General features: G+C 45.2%; 1 protein-coding gene across 2 annotated transcripts in view; it reads right to left on the reverse strand.

Moving 5' to 3' along the window:
* Window positions 1–21986, reverse strand: part of LOC135260509 (receptor-type tyrosine-protein phosphatase N2-like) — a 135603-nt gene that overhangs the window by 101165 nt on the left and 12452 nt on the right. For both annotated transcript variants that reach the window (XM_064345774.1, XM_064345773.1), the window contains exons 2-3: window positions 18309–18359; window positions 7085–7198 (exon numbers count right to left, since the gene is read on the reverse strand). In XM_064345774.1, the coding sequence (XP_064201844.1) occupies window positions 7085–7198; window positions 18309–18359 (165 nt within the window). The remainder of the gene's footprint in view (window positions 1–7084; window positions 7199–18308; window positions 18360–21986) is intronic.

The raw sequence follows: 21986 nt of genomic DNA on the forward strand, positions 1-21986 counted from the left end.
TGTGATTAAGCGCAACCCCCCCTACGAAGCCATTCAGTTTTGTGCGCGTTTTCCTCACAATTTCAGGAAGTGGGTCCACCGCTTCGCCGGGGCAAAAGCTCCGAGCCTGGGAACCAGCTGCGTTTTCTTTTCTTTTTTTTCCGGGCAGTCGCGCGGGATACGGCCGTGACATTCGCCGCGCATGGCAGCGTGCCTCTCCGCCAAACCGCGACGCTCATTTTTACACACACCCACGCTCGCTAACTCTCATGCGAATACCCCGCCAAAAATTGAGAACATCTGAGTCTATATATATAAGCATGGAGTTGCTTTTTTTTTTTTTTTTAAATGTCACTTTTAAGCACCAATTTGAATCAGAAAGCCATCTGTCAGCCTGCCGTTTTTCTGACGGAGCGAGGATTTCTAAATATTCTGAGGCTGATTGATCTCTCCCTCGCTCATGACACCATTTTATCACGCTGGAAAACGCAGAAGTTCTTATCCTCAGGTGTGCCTCTTCCTCAGGTGAGTCATAAAGGCAACCGTGAGGGTGGGGAGAATACACGACACATAATTTAGCAACAATTTTTAATCTTTTTTTTGTTGTTGCATGAATTGTATTTCGTTATGCAAGAGGTCCACACACTCAGGCATTAGTTACAGAACAGTAAAGAAAACCTTACCTGTTACAACTCTAGATCATATATTAATCAACAAAAGCAGGCCAGTGGTTTTTTTCCCCTCTCTCTTTCAGTATTTTATACACACATGTAGTCAAAACAAGCACGTAACCGTCCAGACCCACGGCGCAACTCACTTCCGCAGACACATTTTAGCTGGCACCACCTGCGCATGCGTCCCACAAAATGTCCCTCAAAGGTCGTCCGTGAGTGAGTGAGTGAGTGACCACAATTGCCATGCATAGCCATGCATAGATAGGGAAAAACAAACAAAAAATACCTTTTTTAAAAATAAATAAATTAAAATAAATCAATAGAATTTCCACACGAAGCCAGGTGAAATGAAAAGGGATTTAATACCCAGAACATCGGATTTCTGCAAATTCTTCTGAATTTTACAGCAACGGGAGCTACGGTATGTCAACAAGGCAGATGGGGATTAGGGAGTCTAAACGTTTCGAACCAGCTTTTCTTGGTCCCGTTCCAGAGCTCGCACCTGCGTGACGAGCAGGTAAAGGTGAGGTTCACTGAACACCCAGCGAAACCGAAGGAGACCCCGCCCATCACGACAGCAGGGACCTACGGCCGTACGTTTTCATTTAGGTTCAGGAACAAGACAAACGGCGCACTGATTTTTTTTTGTTCTGTCGTTCCCATAAGTCCATTCATCAATCAGCCTTTCCGACGTTCCCCGTTGTCAGAAGCGCTTCCCCGCGCGCGGCGAGATGGATTATTAAGGTATCTGATCGGGACAGGACGTACCGCCTGGGCTCTTTCTCCTTAAATGTCATCGGAATCCATCACAGCGCACCCCTCTCTCAGAGGACGATTAGTGCGCCTGTTCGCGCGGACAGATTACTCACTGCCCTTCTTTCACGGAGAGCGGCGTCGTGCCTGTAAGAGCTCCCTGTGGAACGCGCGAGCGGACGGACGATCGGTCACCAGGGGAGGTCGGCTCGTTAAAGATTAGCCAGCCGCGCAAAGCCAGATGTAAACGTCCGCTAACCTGCGGCCATCTTAGACCATGTGACAAACAAATGGAAAAATGTAAGGACCAAATGTACAATTTTTTTTTTTTTAAAGGCCCTAATAGAATTCTTACAATTTTCATAGAAGAACATTGTCTTTCCTTGGTATTTTAAATTACTATGTTTTTTTTATTTATATTTTAAACATTCATTTTACTTTGTACTACTTATTTTCCTTTCCAGTTGTTGTAGTTCATGTGTACATTTGGCACACTTTTAAAAAGAGGGCGCAATATGTCTCTAAGTTTAAATAAAAAAAAGGAAATGGAAATGGAACTCCTAAATAAATGTGCTAGAAAATATTTCATGATTCTGACTGAGTCATCGCTCCTCATCATCAGTAAACAGAGACAGAGCGTGGCTCTGAGGACTCAGGTAAGGCCTCGCTTGAGTCACGAAGAAAAGTCAGCTTCCTGGCTGGAGCACCTGTTCAGGAGCTCTGGATGTGTGGGCATACTGTCTCTCCCTCTCTTTTTCTCCCTCTCTCCCTCCCTCTCTCTCTCTCTTCCTCTCAGTGTGGATTACAGTCCTGCTTTGGCTCCAGAAATACTCCCGGCTTTATGATTCACCACACATAAAACATGAGGCGGTATTTTTAGAAGCGAGCAAATTCACTTCAAGTGAACAGCAGCGCTGTAACTGGTGGTGTTTTTTTACAGCTTCCAGGCCGTCTGCCTGTAAACAAGCTAAGGAGGAATGGAACCCTCTCTTCACTCTTAGCCCTTTGAAGAGTAGGATTCTTGGAATGTTCTTTTTTCCCCTAAATTCTAAGCCAGTGTTCTAGAACTCCACTGCTTTCAGTCACCAGTAGTGATTGTGACATCAGCATTAGAATGCTCAGTTCTCAAAATATTCTAATCACATTTGTGATCTTACAACTTCCAAAGGGTTCCAAAGACATGCCACTCTGGTTGCTTCTTGTCTTGTGAAATATCATCAGTCTTTCTTGAAAACTGCACTTCCAAAAGATAAATTAATAAATAAATAAAACTAAATTACCAAAAAGTAGACATCTTTTTGTGCTTTTTGTATGAAACCGGTGACGTGTTAAAATAGGGGTCCGCCCTACACCCCTGAAAACCTTGCGTCTGTCACATACACATTAATAAATGTATATATACACAACATATTAATATACCATATGTACCATTTTATCATTTACAGCCACTACCACGTGAACATTTCATTTTCCAAAACAAAAATAAAACTCTTCAGCACAAAGCAGTTAAATCTAACTGTTAAATGTCAAAATGTAAAATGTTAAAATGTCAGCTAAGAATATAAAAACACCAGATTGTAACTGGCAAAAAAAGAAAACTCTACAAAAGACAAACTGCCTCTATGTGATACACATGGCACTCAACCAAGAGAAACTGAAAGTGGTACAGGGATTAATTAACCGCTCCCACAGCATTGCTCGCAGTTATTACACTGTTCCTCATAAAAAAACTTTCCCTGGCTCAGAGAATGCAGAGACAAGGGCGTGTATTTATAACACAACTCAAAGTACAAGAGCTGATCTGGAATCAGTCTCGCCTTTTCAGCCCAAAGTGGGAAAGAGTTAGAGCAGGGCTGCTCTACCCTGTTCCTGGAGATCTACCGTCCTGTAGAGTTTCACTCCAACCCTAGCAAAGCACACCTGCTTCTAATAAGGAGATCAAGGAGATCTCTAGCTGTTGAATGAGGTGCGCTTTGTTAGGGTTGCAGTGTAAACCTACAGGATGGTAGATCTCCAGGAACAGGGTTGGGCAGCCCTGCTCTAGCTGTTGAACGAGGTGTGCTTTGTTAGGGCTGGAGTGAAAACCTACAGGATGGTAGATCTCCAGGAACAGGGTTGGGCAGCCCTGCTCTAGCTGTTGAGTGAGGTGTGCTTTGTTAGGGTTGGAGTGAAAACCTACAGGACGGTAGATCTGCAGGATCAGGATTTGGCTGCCCTGGGTTAGTATATGGGTAGGAGAAAACCACACATAGGTCAGGGCCCATATTCATAAAGTGCCTTAGGACATATTACTACTGATCTGGGATCAGTCTGCCCTTTTAGCTCATAATGAAAAGGCTGTAATATTAACAGGGGAAGCCAGACTCCACGTCAGTGTTCCTACACTGAGACACTTTAAAAACAAGCCAAGATGGGGGCATTACTTCTTTCACTTTTTTGTTCAGTCAGCAGCTCAAGGTCAAAGCGAAGGTCAAACCTGCACTCTGAAGCAGGGACACAGTTCTAGCGGTCTGGGGGTGTTTATTAGGATGAGCTGAAATCTTTAATCATAAATAGATGATATTAGTGTCGGCTCTTACTGATTAATCAGGACACTTCTGATTCGAACCCAGCAATTCCTGAGTCAGGCAGTCAGTCCTCTCTTATCCCCGAGTAAGGAAAATAAACACGTACATTTATGGGTTTTTATCTTACCTTCGCCAAGTCTCTTCTAGTGCGGCTATCATACTTTTTAATTTGTGATTTCTTTCTATACATTTTGCCTTGTTTATATAGGCTATATGATTTAAAAAAAAATGTTCTGTGCATAACTGGAAATGGACCGTGTTAATGACATGTAATTCTGAGAGAGCACCCTCGCATTCTGCAGCGCATATACAGTCAGTCCTACTAGGCAACCTGGCTTCGCTGAACTTTCTTTTTTTTTTTTTTTTGCACTTTTCAGCGAATTATAACCCATCAGAACACGGCGAGACGCAAACCCGCACACCCCCGACAGCAGGAGACATCCACACCGCTCCGTGAACACGATGAGCCCTCCGCGGTGGTGAGACAGCGATGCACACGCTCCAGAGCAGTGATTCTGAGTATTACCGCCCGCCCGGCTCTCTCAGCGAGGCTGTCACGAGCTAAAAACGCTCCCGCTGCTCAAAAAGGTTACTCCCCCCCCCCCCGCGCCTGTTTTTCAGCGAGATAAACGCCGCGCGGGAGGCTCGGGCGGCCGCTGGCTGGGCCGGCGCGGGACGCAGTCAGCAGAACCGCCTCCGATACCGGCAGGGGTTTCACTTCCCAAAATCTGCGCTGGCGGGCGGGCGAGCGCGTCGCCGTGGAAACAGAATAAGAGAGTCGGGCGCTGACGTGGAAAGGTGAGTTCGGGGGGATGGGGGGCGCGGTTGGTGGGCGGTGCCCCGTCAGCACCCCCCCCCCCCCCCACTGAGAGGAGGAGCACGGGGGCGAAAGTCAAACTTTAAGGCCCCCACGCCTTGCCCCCACACTGTCACACTGACGCGGTGGTGATGCGATCCCGCTAAAACCGCTTCTGATAACGCTGAAGTCGAGTGTGTGTGTGTGTGTGTGTGTGTGTGCGTGTTTCACTGTGTGTAGGTGTAGGTGTGTGTCTACATTTCCATGTGCAAGTACAAAGACCCAATAAGTCACGGCTTGGGTTCCCACGACCACCACGGGCCCGCCTATTTAGTGGAAAAAACAGTAAATATTACAGTACTTAGGGCCAGTGGCCCCCAACCCTGTTCATGGAGATCTACCATCCCATAGGTTTTTGTTTCAAACCTAATTTGGCACACCTGGCTCTTGTGATTAGCAGCTCAAAGAGACCTCTAGTTGTTGAATGCCGGTTGCTCTGTTAGGGTCCGAGCGAAAACCTAGAAGCAAAATATTCTGTGTGATTGAGCACTTGGTGTTCTTTTAACTGTAAATCCTCACTGGATTCACATAAACTTACCTGGTTTAACACTGAGAACTTGCACATATCGTTCCGTCATTAAAGGCACCATACTAACGCACATACTAACGCTGGCTATGCGGTCATCCAATTGGAACAGGTTCCTCCAAATAACAATTGGACGATCCGTTTTCGCGCGCAGTGCCGCTCTGAATATTGGTATGTAGGTACACGCTTGACTCCAGCGGAGGCCTATTATGAGCTTTTTCGGTTTTTCCTCGGTTTACGTCCCGTCTGTATACAAATCTCCAACCGGTTACTCAACCATTTCAGAACTCTCCATCACAGATAAGGCGGGAAGAAAATGAGTGGCAATCTAAAGGCGACGCAGAGAAGACGCTTCAAGAGAAAGGCGCACACCGCGATTGCAAGCTGTGATTAACAGAGACGTATTCGGCGGCATAATTATCCGGGATGCTGTCCTTAATGTGACATTTTAACTGCAGCTGTCTGCGTCTCGCGCTCGACAGGCGTCGCGTTGACAGCGCGGCGACAGACAACGCAATCTTGCCAATGGGAGACATGGATACGCGCGGAAACAGGAGGAAACATCAGTACTTTGTCAGCTCGTATTGATCGAATGGCATTCGCAATGGCCAAAGGAGCCTGTAAATTGTGTTTACGTTGCATAAGCGGTGATTTAGCTTCAAGATGGAGGATAACAAACAAATCAATAGCCGTGATATTGTACCGCACCGTTGAGATTAGGCGCTCGCCAGTGTGCTCTTGCGCAAACACAGAAATTAGATATTAGAACTGTAGTGCTTGCAAGAGAAAAGCTGTGGTTACAGATAATTAAAAGAGTACACTCCAGATATAATTATTCAAATATAAATTCTATAAAATAAGACAACTGTAGTCTAACCATTAATATTTAGAGTAGTGTAAACAATTTATGATCATCCTCTTGCATTCATTACATTTCACACAGAATTTTTGAGAGGCTGAAAATAAAACGCTCGCTTTGGCTTAAGATCACACGTTAATTACCACAGAGATCACATCCCAGCTAAGTCTGTTCATTTTGCACGGTTCATCTCAGTTCTTGTCGACGCCTGTTGGAAAAGATCACGTTCCTTTGCATCAAATTAAAAGCAATGTGCTCGTTTTCAGATGAAAAGGTATTTGGCGCCCCCTGCTGTTGGCCTATAAGAACTACAGCACCATTAACAGCAGGCCTGTAGCCATCACCCTCTCATGGCGGTTAAAAAAGATTCGCACTTCAAAAGCTCTCTGAGAGGATCATATCGGTTTCTGGTTTCATGTCGACTTCTGTTCTTAATTATCTGATTAGCCAAATCATTAACGTGAATCTGAAATTTTTGCTATATTTATTTACACGTGAAATCTGTTCTGGTGTTGTTACATGAAACGTTTTATTTTGATCTAATCTATGAGTGCACTGGCATACAGCGAATTAGCTACACCAGTTTTCCAAACCGCAATTTCAGTGACGATCTTTGGCCTTTTCAGGATGCTATGACAGGCGAAGACACCTTATATTTGGAACATATTTGGAAGGTTTCGATTCATTCAAAAGTGTCATAAGTTCCCATTCAAATTCGTGAATTTATTTACTTATATTTTCCCTCGGTAGTAATGAGGACCTTTATAAGGCATATTGCACGTGCTACTTCATACCCATTAGGGTTCACTAAATGAGTCCGTCTCTGCGGTTCTGCCGTAAATCACTGCGGTTGTGCTGTAAATGACTGACCTCTGTGCGACAGCTTCTGGAGCAGGGTCCGCAGCCTCAGCAGGGCGGAAGGGGGCACGTCGTAGGTGTACACCTCGGTCACGGGGACATTCTGACACCTGCCGAACACTCCGTCTGCAAGAGGAAGAGCGAACATGTTACGGCTCACTTTTCATTAAAGGCATTCAGAAGTGACTTACACAACTTCATCATTTTTACAGTATTAGTAACCATTTACACAGTAAATTAGTATCCATTTGCACATCTGATATACACTGAATCAATGCAGCACCTTTGAGCACCTTGCTCAAAGGGTACAATGGCAGCGTCCTACCTGGGAATCAAACCTGCAACCTCTTGGTTACAAGCACAAGTTCAGCTTCGCCATCTAACATACTTGGACTGAGATACTTGCTTGGCTCCGATTGTGGAATTCTATCACAGCTAAGGTCCTGAATGCTGAAACCAGTTTATTTAATTGATTTATTTTATAATTGTGTTTAACTGTTCAGTTACATTTAATCATTCAGACCCCGCCCCCTCCCCCTGGAAAGAAAGGTGTCGATGGGGGTGGGGGGCAGGGATTCCAGAAACAGCTTACACAAGAGGCAGACATACGTGGTGAATTTTACACGTGTAAAGAAAACCAGTTCAGTGGATTGAGGTGACGGCATAAGGCTTTTTGCCTGGGAATAAAGTTCCGTATACAGCAAATATTTATAATGGCCTAATTACCGTAGCGACGCTTTATCTGAATCTGCTCACAGGGTGAGTTTGGTTTCCCCGAGCGCGCAGGTTTCGAGATTAATGCCTTTTTCTCCCCGTGACACAGTGAGGCGCGGAAGCGGGGAATGACTCATCGTTTTGAGCTCCGGGGACAGAGGGGGTCCATTATTCAGCCGTTCTGTGTGGTCCAAACGCGCCAGCTCCTCGCGAGCCAAGACGCCTCGCCCGCGGACTAATGGCTGACATTCTGGGCGGCATTATATCGGGGAAGATAAGCGCCGGGCAATCAATGAAAAGATGCTATCAGCCCCGATCAAAGGGCCCGAAGCTCCCCGCGGCAACCGTTGCTAGGTGACGCTGGAAGAAGCTTTGATCATCTTCGCATTTCAGCGGATATCTGACAGGAAATGGAAACAGTGTTCCACTCAGGGTCAGTGCAGGGTGAAAACAAAATGCTGTCTTCTGCAGCTGTGTGGGAATTACTCAGAATCCTCTTCGGTACCTATTTCCTTTCTCTCATCGGGTGCCCATGGACAATTAAACTGTTACAATGGGGAAGATGCTGAAGATGAGGATTAACCCTTTGAAGGGTTCAGTGTTCTAGAACTCTGTTCCTTTCAGTTACCAGCAGTGATTGTGACATCAACATTAGAATGTTCAGTTAAGAACATTCTAATCACACATTTGTGATCTTACACCTTAAAAGATTACAAGGAAGGTGATGACGATGATAAGGACGATAACAATGTTAATGATGATGATGATCCTCATGTTGATGAAATGATTCTGCCAATACCATGAGGGTGATGAAGATGCTTATGAACATTTAAGATTGGTCTCCCTTAACGGTGCTGATGACAATGCTAATAGTGATGACGATGGTCATGATGATGTTGATGAAAGAAAAGATGATATGTTCTCCTTCCCCTTTGAGGGAACATCATTCATACTCTGCTTCCACCTGTCCCTCAGCTTTGAGTGATGTTACCACTGACAATAAACCACCCACAGATTCACACACAGTTATCCAGAGATTGCATTTTTATATTCTCTCCACGCATACAGCTGAATATTTACTGAAGCATTTCAAGGTTGAGTGTCCTGCTATAGGGTAGCCCCACCTGCCCCACCTGGGAATCAAAGCTGCAACCTCTGACTTACAAGCCCCATACTTTTACATCGCTGTCAATCACAGAATCTTAAGAACAGACTGTGATGTCAAAATAATGATATTTGGATTTGTCTCTGTAACTTGGGTCAGTCTAAACTGATCTTCCTCCATCTGCAAAGAAAATACAGTTACCATAATTGCTTTTATTTTATTCATTTATTGAGATAATGTTGAGATAATATTGATTTCATTGTCTACGATCATGAAAATGCACTTTTTGTACGTCGCTTTGGATAAAAGCGTCTGCCAAATGAATGTAATGTAATGTAATGTAAAGATCATATTAATATCAACATTCCAATATTGAGAGGACTTTCAAGAAGTCTGCCACACTGTCTTAGAAGCCCAGTAAAGATGTAGTCAATGAGCTGGCAAGGTGAAACCAGGAGCCGCTTAGATTGCCGATGAGTGACTGGGCAGTCTTACCGCTCGTAAAATATCTATTTTTAGACACCGCATTTCGTGATCAAACGCAGCCCCCGTTCATGAGACGGTTTGGGGGGCAGCCAGCAGGTCATTACCATTACCTACAGGCTTGTGACAGCTGCATAATACCGAAGGAAACGGGGACACGGAAAGCGAGAGCGCCAAATAAAAAAATCTCTACATTGTCAATATTTGAGCAGTGGGCTGCACCTCTCACCCACACTCCAAACACCTTTTCGTTAAGCTTGCCCTTTCGAGTTGTCATACGTGAGTCATGCACGCTGCCCTGATTCTCCAAATCTAGCTTCGGTTTAATTTATTTCAACTGCTCCGGTCGTGGCGATTTAAACTCCTCCTCCGCACTGATCTATTTCCGCAGATCATGACACATGAGGAAGTAGAGGCCCCTTAAATATGAATATTTATACTGGAATGTCATCTTTACTGCAATCATAAGCGCTGCTGAGAGAGGCAGTCTGACGTGTGATCGCAGAACTGCGTCAGATGCCTGCGTTTCACAGTACTCTCTCTTATGATTATTTTAATTGATAAACTTATTTTATTTGTTATTATTATTATTATTATTATTATTATTATTATTATTATTATTAATAATTTATTTTACGCTTTCTTTTAGGCTTTAGGCTTTGTCTGATAAGGTCATATAAAACTGAAGATTATTATTATTATTATTATTAGTAGTAGTAGTAGTAGTAGTAGTAGCAGCAATAGTAGTAAGAGTAGTAGCAGTAGTATTTTTTTTTTTTTAATCTAAATTATTGGTTCATCTATTTTGTTACAGTAAGTCAAATCGTTTCCCTTGATTTATTAACCGACAGTGAGTGATGACGAATCTAATAAAGCACGTTCCCGCGAGTGTTTACTGGAGAACAAACGGAACAGCACGTTCCCGTCTGCTGGCACGCCAGAAGATTCCAGAACAACTGCTGATCGCTGAATTCTGTCGGGGGTATGGCCCAGTGCCATGTCTAAGCCAGCCGCGGGCACGACGTTTTGGTCCGGCAGACGTCATTACCTTCGGCGAAGCCGGGGGGGGGGGGGGGACGTATCGCTCCGCGCCAAACCAGACGTGACAGGGGGCACGAGAAGCTCCGCGCGCGCGCTTCTGCTCCGCTCCGAAAATAATTAAACCGCCCTCGCCAGACGAGCGTTACAAATCCGAAAATACTAATTTGCATAAACGAAGCGTCTATCTGACTTCGGGGGATGAAGATAATCAGCCGCGAGTCTTTTCAGAGCCTGGAAACCGGCGCGTGGAATGCTATTGTTCTAGGAAATTACTGACTATTGATCCATTCATGAAGCTATTGTTAGAGCGGGGCTCGGCGGAGCGCGAGGAGCTCGTTCTCTGCCTACTCCCACCAGCTGCTCTATCATATCAACTTCATTCTCAGTTATTATGCTATATTGTATTGTCTTGTGTGTGCGTGCGTGCGGGGGGGTGGGGGGGTAGACAATAAAATGCCAGCCTGCTTTCTGCACGACTGCAAACGAATGCTTTTTTAAAGCTATAATTGTGAAGGCCAGTTTCAGTCTAAACAGACAGTAGAGAACAACAATGGAGTCCAAGCTATATTATTACATTACATTACAGGCATTTAGCAGACGCTCTTACGCAGAGAGACTTACACAACTTTTACATAGCATTTTACATTGTATCCATTTATACAGCTGGATATATACTGAAGCAATTTCTGTTAAGTACCTTGCCCAAGGGTACAACGGCAGCGTCCTAACCGGGAATCGAACCTGCGACCTTTCGGTTACAAGTCCAGTTCCTTACCCACTGTGCTACACTCCGTCCTTATATGATATAAATTCATCTACATTCAGCAGACTCACAGACTGTGGGACTTACACAGATTACATTTTTAAACATTCAGTCCAATTTTACAGCCGGATACATTGGCAGAAGCCACTGAGGTTAAGAACCTCGCTCAGGCATACAATGGCAGTGCCCCACCTAGTACAGTATGCAAGCTTGCAACCTCTGAATTATTAGCCCACTTCTCTAAATGCTTACTACACCACTGGCATCCTGCTCAGAAGCCATTTTAACGCACACCGGTGCAGAGGGAGGAAGAGATGTCCGTGAAGTGGAGGGAATATCACTGAGCTCAGAGCTGATTGAAATTGGAGGTTAGACCCTCTGTCCTCATCCTTAAAATACCCATTTAACCCTTTAAGGCAAGGGTGTCAAACTCCGGTCCTGGAGGGCCGCAGTGTCTGCACTGTCTTTCAGTGCATTCCAGCTCAAGTGATTCATTTGATCCATTGATTGGCTAGAGAGTCCACACACCGTGTTCTCAATGCCCTCACTGGCTGCTGATTGAAGGGAAACCACAAATACGTACAGACACTGGAGTTTGACACTCTTGCCACACCTGGGCTCATGCCACACCTGAGCTCATGTCACACCTGGGCTCATGCCACACCTGGGCTCATGCCACACCTGGGCTCAAGCCACACCTGAGCTCATGCCACACCTGGGCTCATGCCAAACCTGCGCTCATGCCACACCTGGGGTCAGGTCTGTGCAGTGCACTTAATACCCAGCCACCTTAAATAAAGGCCACCTGTCAGAATTCTAAGGCTTCTCTGTTTTTTTTTTTTTGGGGGGGGGGGGATTGTACAACAGCACAAAGGAGAAAACTAACTCTGCAGTGGAGATCAATCCTCTGAAAAAGCCATTTTCCACACCCTAGGAACAGAGAATTTCATCAAATAAATTACAGGAAGGGAGAACAATCAGATTAATAAACAGACTTATCACGGAAGCGAAAAACATGTTAAAATATTTTTGCGGGCAAGTCCACACTCATTGGCCATCGCCTGTGGTAAATTCACACCTATCAGCACGGGGCACAGCGGCACAGACTCGTAAGATGCAGGGAGCCGCCAGCTGCCAGTCCAATCCGCTGTGTCGTCTTTCGGTTACCGTGGCAACCGGCTGTTTTTCCCCCCTTTCCTCCAAGCATGGCTCCACAGAACACTGGAGCAGTGTGGTCCTAATCGCATCTGTTTGTTTATGCTCAACATAACCGCCCAATTACAGCTCCAAATCTGAAGAGCTTCTCTGTACATACGGGGGGGGGTGCATGCTGGCCCCTGTTAAATCCAATCATACCTTAAAATATGTAACCAAAATAGAATTTTTAAAGAGCTGTGAAAACACAATGCTTTTATGTGTGAGGGTGAGGCTCACCTCGATTATGACAAGATGATACAAAAACAAATAATTACAGAATTTTGATTGCAACGACACTACTGTGAGCTGTCTGTTCAGCACAATTTTTAAACGTATCTAACTCTGAGCAGCCTGAGGCATTGGAACTCCTCCTTAACAGAACCATGTGGGATGTGGAAATAAAAATTTTAAATCGCGGACACGTTTACACGTCGTATCTTCAATCTGATTGGTTATCGCACCACGTTCCCCCATCCATCCGGTTGCTCTGTCAGCTTAACTCGCATCGCCAGCTATCCCAGCATGCCTTGCAGAAGCTAAGAATCGGACGGAGGCGATCGCCAAGTCGCTTCTCGTCGGAGGGTGTGTGGCAGTACCCTAGCAACGGCGGCCAGCTGGCGTTCTCCCGGGGGCCGTGTGCTGTAACTGCACTTGCTTGCCGCGGACTAAAACCTGCGCTTTATACGTGGGCGCCACCGAGTGACCTAGTTGTGTCTTGTTTTGTGTAAATTGTACAAATGTAAATATCACCTCACTGCCTAATCAAAACTAAAATCACCTGCAAGTCGCCCGATATTTATACCTACACGTGCCACGCTTTCACCCGGCACTTTCTTAATATGTTCGTACCCTCCTACCCCTAGACACTAAGAGAGACGTAACACAACTGTCCATCTTCATTCGCTCCAACCGAAGAAAAAAAACATTCCATTACACTTATGTAAAAAACTGAAGGTAACATTTAACCGAGAAACCTGTAAGACCCAATGCATGTATACTGCACTCAATATCAGATTAATTTCACACTTCTGCATTGTTTTATAACAGGGATCTCACACACCAAGTCCTAAAGGGCCAATCTAGGCCTTGAAATCTTTAGCCTTTGAAACTATAGACAATCTAGTCCTTTGCTGACCTGGATCTCAGATCAGTGTTCTAAAAACTATCAGCAAAGTGCGGGCTGAAATTTTGTGAATGAGAGGTGTTCCGTGTAAACTCTGCGGAGGCTTTTCCCTCCCCTTTGATCCCTCTAGGTGTTAATCCTTGGGACTAAAGCAGCCAGCAGTAAAATTTCTAGTAACTTAGTAACAAAATAAAATGTTTCACGGGCACCTGCCATCATTGTTATTTGGATAAAAATTTAAAAAACTTGACTTGCGCGAGGCGTTTTGAATTCGAGCCTTGTAGTTTTACAGTACAGCCGCTGTAGCTCTTAATGCAGCCTCTTTAGAGTTCTGACCACATTATTTACATTAAATGTGTTCATGGCACCAGTGAAGACACTTAAGACAGTTATTATTGCCATGGCGATTCAGAGGGTTTCAGTTAACCACTGCTACAGCGTTTCCATTTCACTCGAGAGCATTAAGTGTGTGTGTGTTTTTTTTTGACAGCATTCGAGGCAGGAGGCCAGGGTTGAGTTAAGTGTTCACCCAGAGAGCTATGAGGCAAATCAATGTTCAGTAAGTGCTCAGTATTCACACAGAGAGCTACTGTATGAGGCAAATCAATGTTCAGTAAGTGCTCAGTATTCACACAGAGAGCTACTGTATGAGGCAAATCAATGTTCAGTAAGTGCTCAGTATTCACACAGAGAGCTACTGTATGAGGCATATGCAGAAGTGCTCAGTATTCACACAGAGAGCCTGTGAGGAAATCTGTCAGTATTCAGTATTCACAGAGAGCTATGAGGATAGTAGTGTCTCAGTATTCACACAGAGAGCTATGAGGAATCAATGTAGTAAGTGTCAGTATTCACACAGAGAGCTATGAGGCAATCAATGTAGTAAGTGTCAGTATTCACACAGAGAGCTATGAGAGAAAGTTCAGTAAGTGCTCAGTATTCCACAGAGAGTATGAGGCAAATCAATGTTCAGTAAGTGCTCAGTATTCACACGAGAGCTATGAGGCATGGTAAGTGCTCAGTATTCACACAGAGAGCTATATGAGATCAAGGTGTGTCAGTATTCACACAGAGAGCTATGAAGGAAGTAAGTGCTCAGTATTCACACAGAGAGCTATGAGGAGTAAGTGCTCAGTATTCACACAGAGAGCTATGAGGAGTAAGTGCTCAGTATTCACACAGAGAGCTATGAGGAGTAAGTGCTCAGTATTCACACAGAGAGCTATGAGGAGTAAGTGCTCAGTATTCACACAGAGAGCTATGAGGAGTAAGTGCTCAGTATTCACACAGAGAGCTATGAGGAGTAAGTGCTCAGTATTCACACAGAGAGCTATGAGGAGTAAGTGCTCAGTATTCACACAGAGAGCTATGAGGAGTAAGTGCTCAGTATTCACACAGAGAGCTGTGAGGAGTAAGTGCTCAGTATTCACACAGAGAGCTGTGAGGAGTAAGTGTTCAGCATTCACACAGAGAGCTATGAGGAGTAAGTGCTCAGTATTCACACAGAGAGCTATGAGGAGTAAGTGCTCAGTATTCACACAGAGAGCTATGAGGGGTAAGTGTTCAGTATTCACACAGAGAGCTGTGAGGTAAATCGAGGTACAGGAGGAGACTGAATAACCGAGGCTGCAGGAACATCGTGGCTAACAGAAACACCAGACCACGCCGCGCGTTCCAAAGAAGCAGTTAGCGGCACTCAGGGAAAAGCCTGAGTGAGGCCTGTGGGCTCACGTCTGGCGAGTGTGACAGAGGCTCCACAGTGACCATAGCAACCACCAGTGTATCTACAGTGACCATAGCAACCGCCAGTGTATCTACAGTGACCATAGCAACCACCAGTGTATCTACAGTGACCATAGCAACCACCAGTGTATCTACAGTGACCATGGCAACCACCAGTGTATCCAGTAGGCTGCGAGTGACATATTTAAGAGGCCGGTGTCACACCGTTCCCAATTACCCCATCAGCAGCCATAGCAACGGCACCCTGCAGCCAGATGTCAACAGCAGCCCCCTATACGTTTATAAACCCGGTCCGCACTCAGGCGATCTCAGCCTGACCCGGCGACAGAACCTTCCAGAAGCCAATCTTCCCTGAGCCGCCCTCAGGAAGACCATCTGCTTCGATATTTAAACCAGGGAAACCTGAGAGTGCAAAATCAGTCTGTTTACTTGAGCTAAATGTACCCAAAGCACTCAACCAGAAGAGCTTTAGTTAATTCATGGTAAAGTGGCTGAATTGGCAAAAAAATACACAGAGCAGTTGGTTTCTATTCTCTCTTTTGGTCGAAAGACTGAGAGAAAGGAAAGCGGTGTAATGCCTATAACCCTGCAGGGGATCCAGTGAAACATTCAAACATTAAATTACATTTATTAATTCGATTTTAATTTTACTTTTAATAGTTTGACAGGATCAATGCACACACGATAAAATAAAATAAAATGAAACAAAAAATTTGGGACCAAATGTTATCTGTGAAGAGTTTAATTAACACTGGACATTTTACTGTGTATTAATAGCACTTCTGTAAATGTGCCAGACCAGGCCAGGGAGGCTCATTTTCACTTGTAAACCCTGGGCTGCGTATCTTTGGACTGTGGGAGGAAACCGGAGTATCTGGAGGACACCCACACGGACCCCGAAGGACCATACAAACTTTCACATCCATGAACTGCGATCATGCAGGCATGACTAATCTATCTCCGAGGTGTGCTTCCGCCATGGATGCAAACCAGTGTATTAAATCCTCCATTTTAATCCCTGTTGGATATTTTCCTTTATTTCATTTTCAACATCACATTAAAACAGTCTAAAATCACGAGAAAATAGAATTTAAAAAATGATTCATTTAAGCCAGCTTGTTGCCAGTGGCAAGTCACCAAACATTCAATCAAAACGCTTAATGCTTTCTGAAACAGATTTAGCCGTCAGCTACATTGTTCCAAACTGAATAGTCTCCTTAAGGCCGTGAGCTCGGTGGTTGTTTTGATGACCGTATTAGTTAACAGCATTTGCCGTGATTGGCTGATGTACATGCAAAACATTTGCTGAGTTTAATGAAGTGTACATGCTCCCTGGCATGGAAAAGCAATGAGAAAGAAGGCTAATACAGAGGCAGTCATGTGTGTGCCCCCCCCCCCCCAACTCATCACCTGCACACAAATCTGATGAGTGGAGCTGTTTTAACATTGAGACACAAAAGCCTGGGAACTGGCACAGACACATTTCAATTCACATTTGAGAAGTAGGCCTGAGTAGGGATCTGCAGGACTGTTCTCAGGCTTTTTCGGCATCTGTACAGTTAAAGTATAAAGAAACGCGTCTGACCCAGATCTGAACCAGACGAGGCCCAGCCACCGTCCTTATCGCTCAGCGCTCCACACCTGACACCACACAGTTAACAAACACAGGAGGGACTGCTGCCGCCTACGGCTGTGAAACAGGAGCAGAAACACAGGACTCCTTGCGTTTCGTTCCTTTTGCAATGACAATGAAAAGATGTCAGCAAATGCTTTCCAGCAAAGATAAAACAAGCTCTCTGTCTCTCCTGTCGTTTTTCCTGATGGACTGAAGAAATCAGTTTGACAAACAAATTCTGCTTCTGATTTTACCCCCCCCCCCCCCCACACACACACACACACACACACTTCCATACCTTAGAAAGAAATTCTGCAGACACAGAACAGGGGACTTATTCAGAATGGCATGACACCACCTACTCTTTCTACCCTGTGACTAGCAGGAGGCGCACTGACACTGTGGAGATGCAGAGCTGGACCTCATGAAACATGGCGTAACTGAATAATACTTTCATTTCCTTCTCAGCCGTCATAAAGGGATCCCCCCCAGGTGCATGCTGGGCCGCTATTGACCCCAGGCATTACAAAACTGTTTGTCTCGTTGCTTAGCAACGTATAAATTCAATTATCTTGAGCAGCAGAAGGCATTCGGCTGAAGAAAAACAGCTAGAGGATACAGTAAACAGCTTCTGAAATGAGCCGTTCTGCCATTTTTTCTCCAATTCTTATTACTAAAAACTAATTATGCGTGAGAAGGCAAGGCATTTGCACACATGAATACACATTTTTGCAGGTGAATGCCATATTATGCCACTACCCTTTTCAAGTTAATTTGAGCTAAAATAATTTATAAAAAACACAAGTGTAAGGAGCTGGGGCATTTTTAGTTCACGTGTAAATACTTCACACTTTTCGGAAACTGTTTGGCAACAGAAAACATTCCAACAACCTTCTTTAACCCCTGAGTCATGTGTGCCATACAGGTGTGCCCTGTGCCCTGTGCCAGCACATACTCTCTTCAGTCTCCCTGAAGGTCAGCTTTCAATTTAAGGCATAATGCAGCAGCTAACTGAAAGAAAACCACTGCACCTACTGACACTGCCCCCTGCAGGACTGGAGACTAATCTTAGGTGTCAACCGCCTTTGATCTCACCGTCCTACCTTGTCGACCAAACAGATTTTTCTCTCAAATTAATGTCCATTGCTTCCTCTCTGTGGTTATGGGACTGGACTCTGTCTGATTGCCCGATACCACCGACGTTTCTCCATTTAAACCCTGCTCAAACCCCCCCCCATAAACGTATAAGAATCTTCACTATGGAGCAGAATGTACCAATATTCACTTCTTGGGAAATCACTGTAATACTCTTCTAAATCTGGCCCTTATTACTCCAGCATGAAAGAGTATAATCCAAATCTTAACGGTAATGTTTTTTAGACAAAGAAAAGAAGAACATTTGACACACAGTTTATGTCCAGTATTTTGCCCACAGATTTAAGCGGAGCTTACCATTGGAGCAGACCTCATACGGGGAGCACAGCTCAGCCTCAAACAAGCAGCCTGTAGGAGGAAAAAAATAAAAAACAAAAAGTTAGGAAAATGCAGAACTCACTACACAAAATTAATAGTAACAAATGTGCATGATAGAAATAGACTGGAGAACCATCATAACTTTATTTTTTTATTGCATTGCCATGGCCTTAAAAAGTTCCTTTTATGCAGAATTTGGAGGATTTCAGTACAGCTACAGAGGGAAAAACAGGGGCCTTCCGCCTTGTCTACAGCTACCGGCTTTGAGCTGGGCCGGGATTAGCAGCGCTAGCTAACAGACTTTGCTCAGGCAAGGACAGATTTGAGCGACGGGACACAGAGAGTGCCCCTGTACCCCTGGAGAGGGAGATAAGAGAGCGCAGGGGCATTAGAGCGGTAAACTGCCCCCGGCCTGGAAGGTCCAGAACAGCCTCGGAAAGGGGCGGGGGGGGGGGGGGGGTACCACAGTTTCTGCAGGTTCACTCAGAGACAGCTTTAGCAGAGACTGGTCAGGTGTTAGCATTAGCCTCACAGAAATTAATGGCAGCGACAATTGCATCGAAGTATCTCCGTCTCGCCTCACTAGATACCGAGCCCAAGTCTCTGCATCTTTCCTGCGGAACGTTCCGGCACTGTCACACAATACAGAATGTCCATCATCACCGCATTCTGCTAGGACACGCCCCCCTCTCATAAATATTAATGAGGCTCCTCAAAATGGAGTGTTTTCACTGAGGATGGCCGAGGGAGATGTTAGGAGCGCTGAGCTCGTTATTCGGCAGGTCCGCGGGATCCGCGGTGACCCAAAACCACCCCCCGATTATCCGTTTCCATAGCAACACAGCCTCTTCGCCTTAAGGGCCACGATTTTTGTAAAATGATGCAGCAAAAAGTACGGGACCCTGTTCCCACTGTTCACATGGTAGAAGATTAATGATGTCATCAAAGTTAGCGGGGTAATAATGAGGAGGGAAAAAAAAAACCGCACAATCTGTTGGTACAGATAACATCATTAAAAAAATTCAGGGCTTGAGCACCAACACCTAATCTTGCTCAGTAAGCTGTGGAACATTTTTACCTCATAAAAAATAGCACTGCAGGCTGTACCATATGCCGTTTTGTTGTACTAATTATATAGATCAGTGCTGGTTTTCAAATGATAATGATGTGGCAAACTAAGAACCCAATAAATCAGAAAACACAGTAAAATAAAGGCAAAACATAGGCCTGAAGTCAAACAAAGATTGTCTTTGTAAATAAATACACGCGCTAATTCTTGTCTTCATAGACTATATATCTCTTATCACCAAACCTCACAGGCCAAACTGTGTATGAAGGAAAACATGTGACATTTATTTTTATACAGCTTATTTTAATTTCAACATGAAATTTCGACTGTTGATTGAGTTCAATGGTTAAGGTTGCAGGTTCAGTTCCAGGGCAGGCCGCTGCAGTTGTGTCCTTGAGAAAGGTACTTAAGCAGCTTCAGTATATATCCAGCTGTATTAATGGATAGTGTGTAAAAATAAATGCAGAAGCCGTTCTGAAGTCCCTCAGGATAAGAGTGTCTGCTATATTGTAATGAAATGTCCATGTGTGTGAGTGTATCTGCACGTGTGTGTGTGTGTGTGTGTGTGTAAAGTCCATATATAAAGAAGGTGCAGCTTAAGACAACATGTTTATATTTTCATGAAATTATGTGCATGATTACGAGGCACAATGTCTCTGGTGCCACTCTGTCAATTTCCCACTCAAGACCGGTGGGAATCTCGCTCATTCCTGACCGGTGGGAATCTCGCTCATTCCTGAAGGGTGGGAATCTCGCTCATTCCTGAAGGGTGGGAATCTCGCTCATTCCTGAAGGGTGGGAATCTCGCTCATTCCTGAAGGGTGGGAATCTCGCTCATTCCTGAAGGGTGGGAATCTCGCTCATTCCTGACGGGTGGGAATCTCGCTCATTCCTGACCGGTGGGAATCTCGCTCATTCCTGAAGGGTGGGAATCTCGCTCATTCCTGACCGGTGGGAATCTCGCTCATTCCTGAAGGGTGGGAATCTCGCTCATTCCTGAAGGGTGGGAATCTCGCTCATTCCTGACCGGTGGGAATCTCGCTCATTCCTGACCGGTGGGAATCTCGCTCATTCCTGAAGGGTGGGAATCTCGCTCATTCCTGAAGGGTGGGAATCTCGCTCATTCCTGAAGGGTGGGAATCTCGCTCATTCCTGAAGGGTGGGAATCTCGCTCATTCCTGACCGGTGGGAATCTCGCTCATTCCTGAAGGGTGGGAATCTCGCTCATTCCTGAAGGGTGGGAATCTCGCTCATTCCTGACCGGTGGGAATCTCGCTCATTCCTGAAGGGTGGGAATCTCGCTCATTCCTGACCGGTGGGAATCTCGCTCATTCCTGAAGGGTGGGAATGCGGGTGGCCATTTTGAGAGGGATTACCCATAACGCTGAAGAGTTTTCCTAGGACAGCCTAAAGAGGGTTATGGGGCAGTAACGCAGTGTATGGGTAAGGGAATTGGGCTGGTATCCGAAAGGCTGCAGGTTCGACCCTTCCCCCCCCCTAAAAAAGTCCAAAGTTGTGCACGTCCCTCTGGATAAGAGCATCTGCTAAATGGCAGGACTCTACTGTGCTGCAGGGAATCCGCAGCCCAGGTTACATAACCGCCTGGCCTCAGCGGGGAAGGCAAGCGGCTGTGTCTCAGCCCCGCCGATGTTCCTGCGGCACGGCGATGGAAATGTCACCGTGCCAGACCGGGGGGGGCGGGGTGGGGGGGGGGCAAAACTGCCGGCAAAAATGGAGTTACCTTCTGCATCATTTCCCACAATCCTCCTGTTTACAGAATAAACAGCACGGGAGGTGAAGGAGAAGGCCAAAACTACCGGTAAAAAACAAACGCAGTTACCTTCTGCACCATTTCCCACAATCCTCCTGTTTACAGAATAAACGGCACACAGCCAACCCCTCAGACATCCTCTTTAAGAGGCTGGGATTGGCCCTACATTCAGTTCCGTTCGATTCCAAGCCCGGTTATAAGCAGCTAATATATGTATTTAGAACATAAGGACATAAGAAAAGTGACGACATGAAGAGGCCATTCAGCCCAGCTTGGCTCGTCATTCTAGCTATAACATTCTGTTATTATGTTCCGCTGTACTGCATTCCAGTTAAACTGGGATATTAAATCCTAAAGCCTTGAAAAGTGAAATGTTCTCGCACTGCTCAGGTGTAATGAGCACTTAATGTCTGCGGTGCCAACAGGGTCGTCATCAAAGAGAGTAAACGGGTAAGCAGGTAAACAGGTAAAACAATCAAAAGAGAGTAAACAGGTAAGCAGGTAAACAGGTAAAACAATCAAAAGAGAGTAAACGGGTAAGCAGGTAAACAGGTAAAACAATCAAAAGAGAGTAAACGGGTAAGCAGGTAAACAGGTAAGCAGGTCAGCGGGTAAAACGATCAAAAGAGAGTAAACGGGTAAGCAGGTAAACAGGTAAGCAGGTCAGCGGGTAAAACAATCAAAAGAGAGTAAACAGGTAAGCAGGTAAACAGGTAAGCAGGTCAGCGGGTAAAACAATCAAAAGAGAGTAAACGGGTAAGCAGGTAAACAGGTAAGCAGGTCAGCAGGTAAAACAAACGCCGACGCAACAGGATTT

The sequence above is a fragment of the Anguilla rostrata genome, chromosome 8, assembly GCF_018555375.3.
Source record: "Anguilla rostrata isolate EN2019 chromosome 8, ASM1855537v3, whole genome shotgun sequence".
In the NCBI taxonomy this organism is placed as follows: domain Eukaryota; kingdom Metazoa; phylum Chordata; class Actinopteri; order Anguilliformes; family Anguillidae; genus Anguilla; species Anguilla rostrata.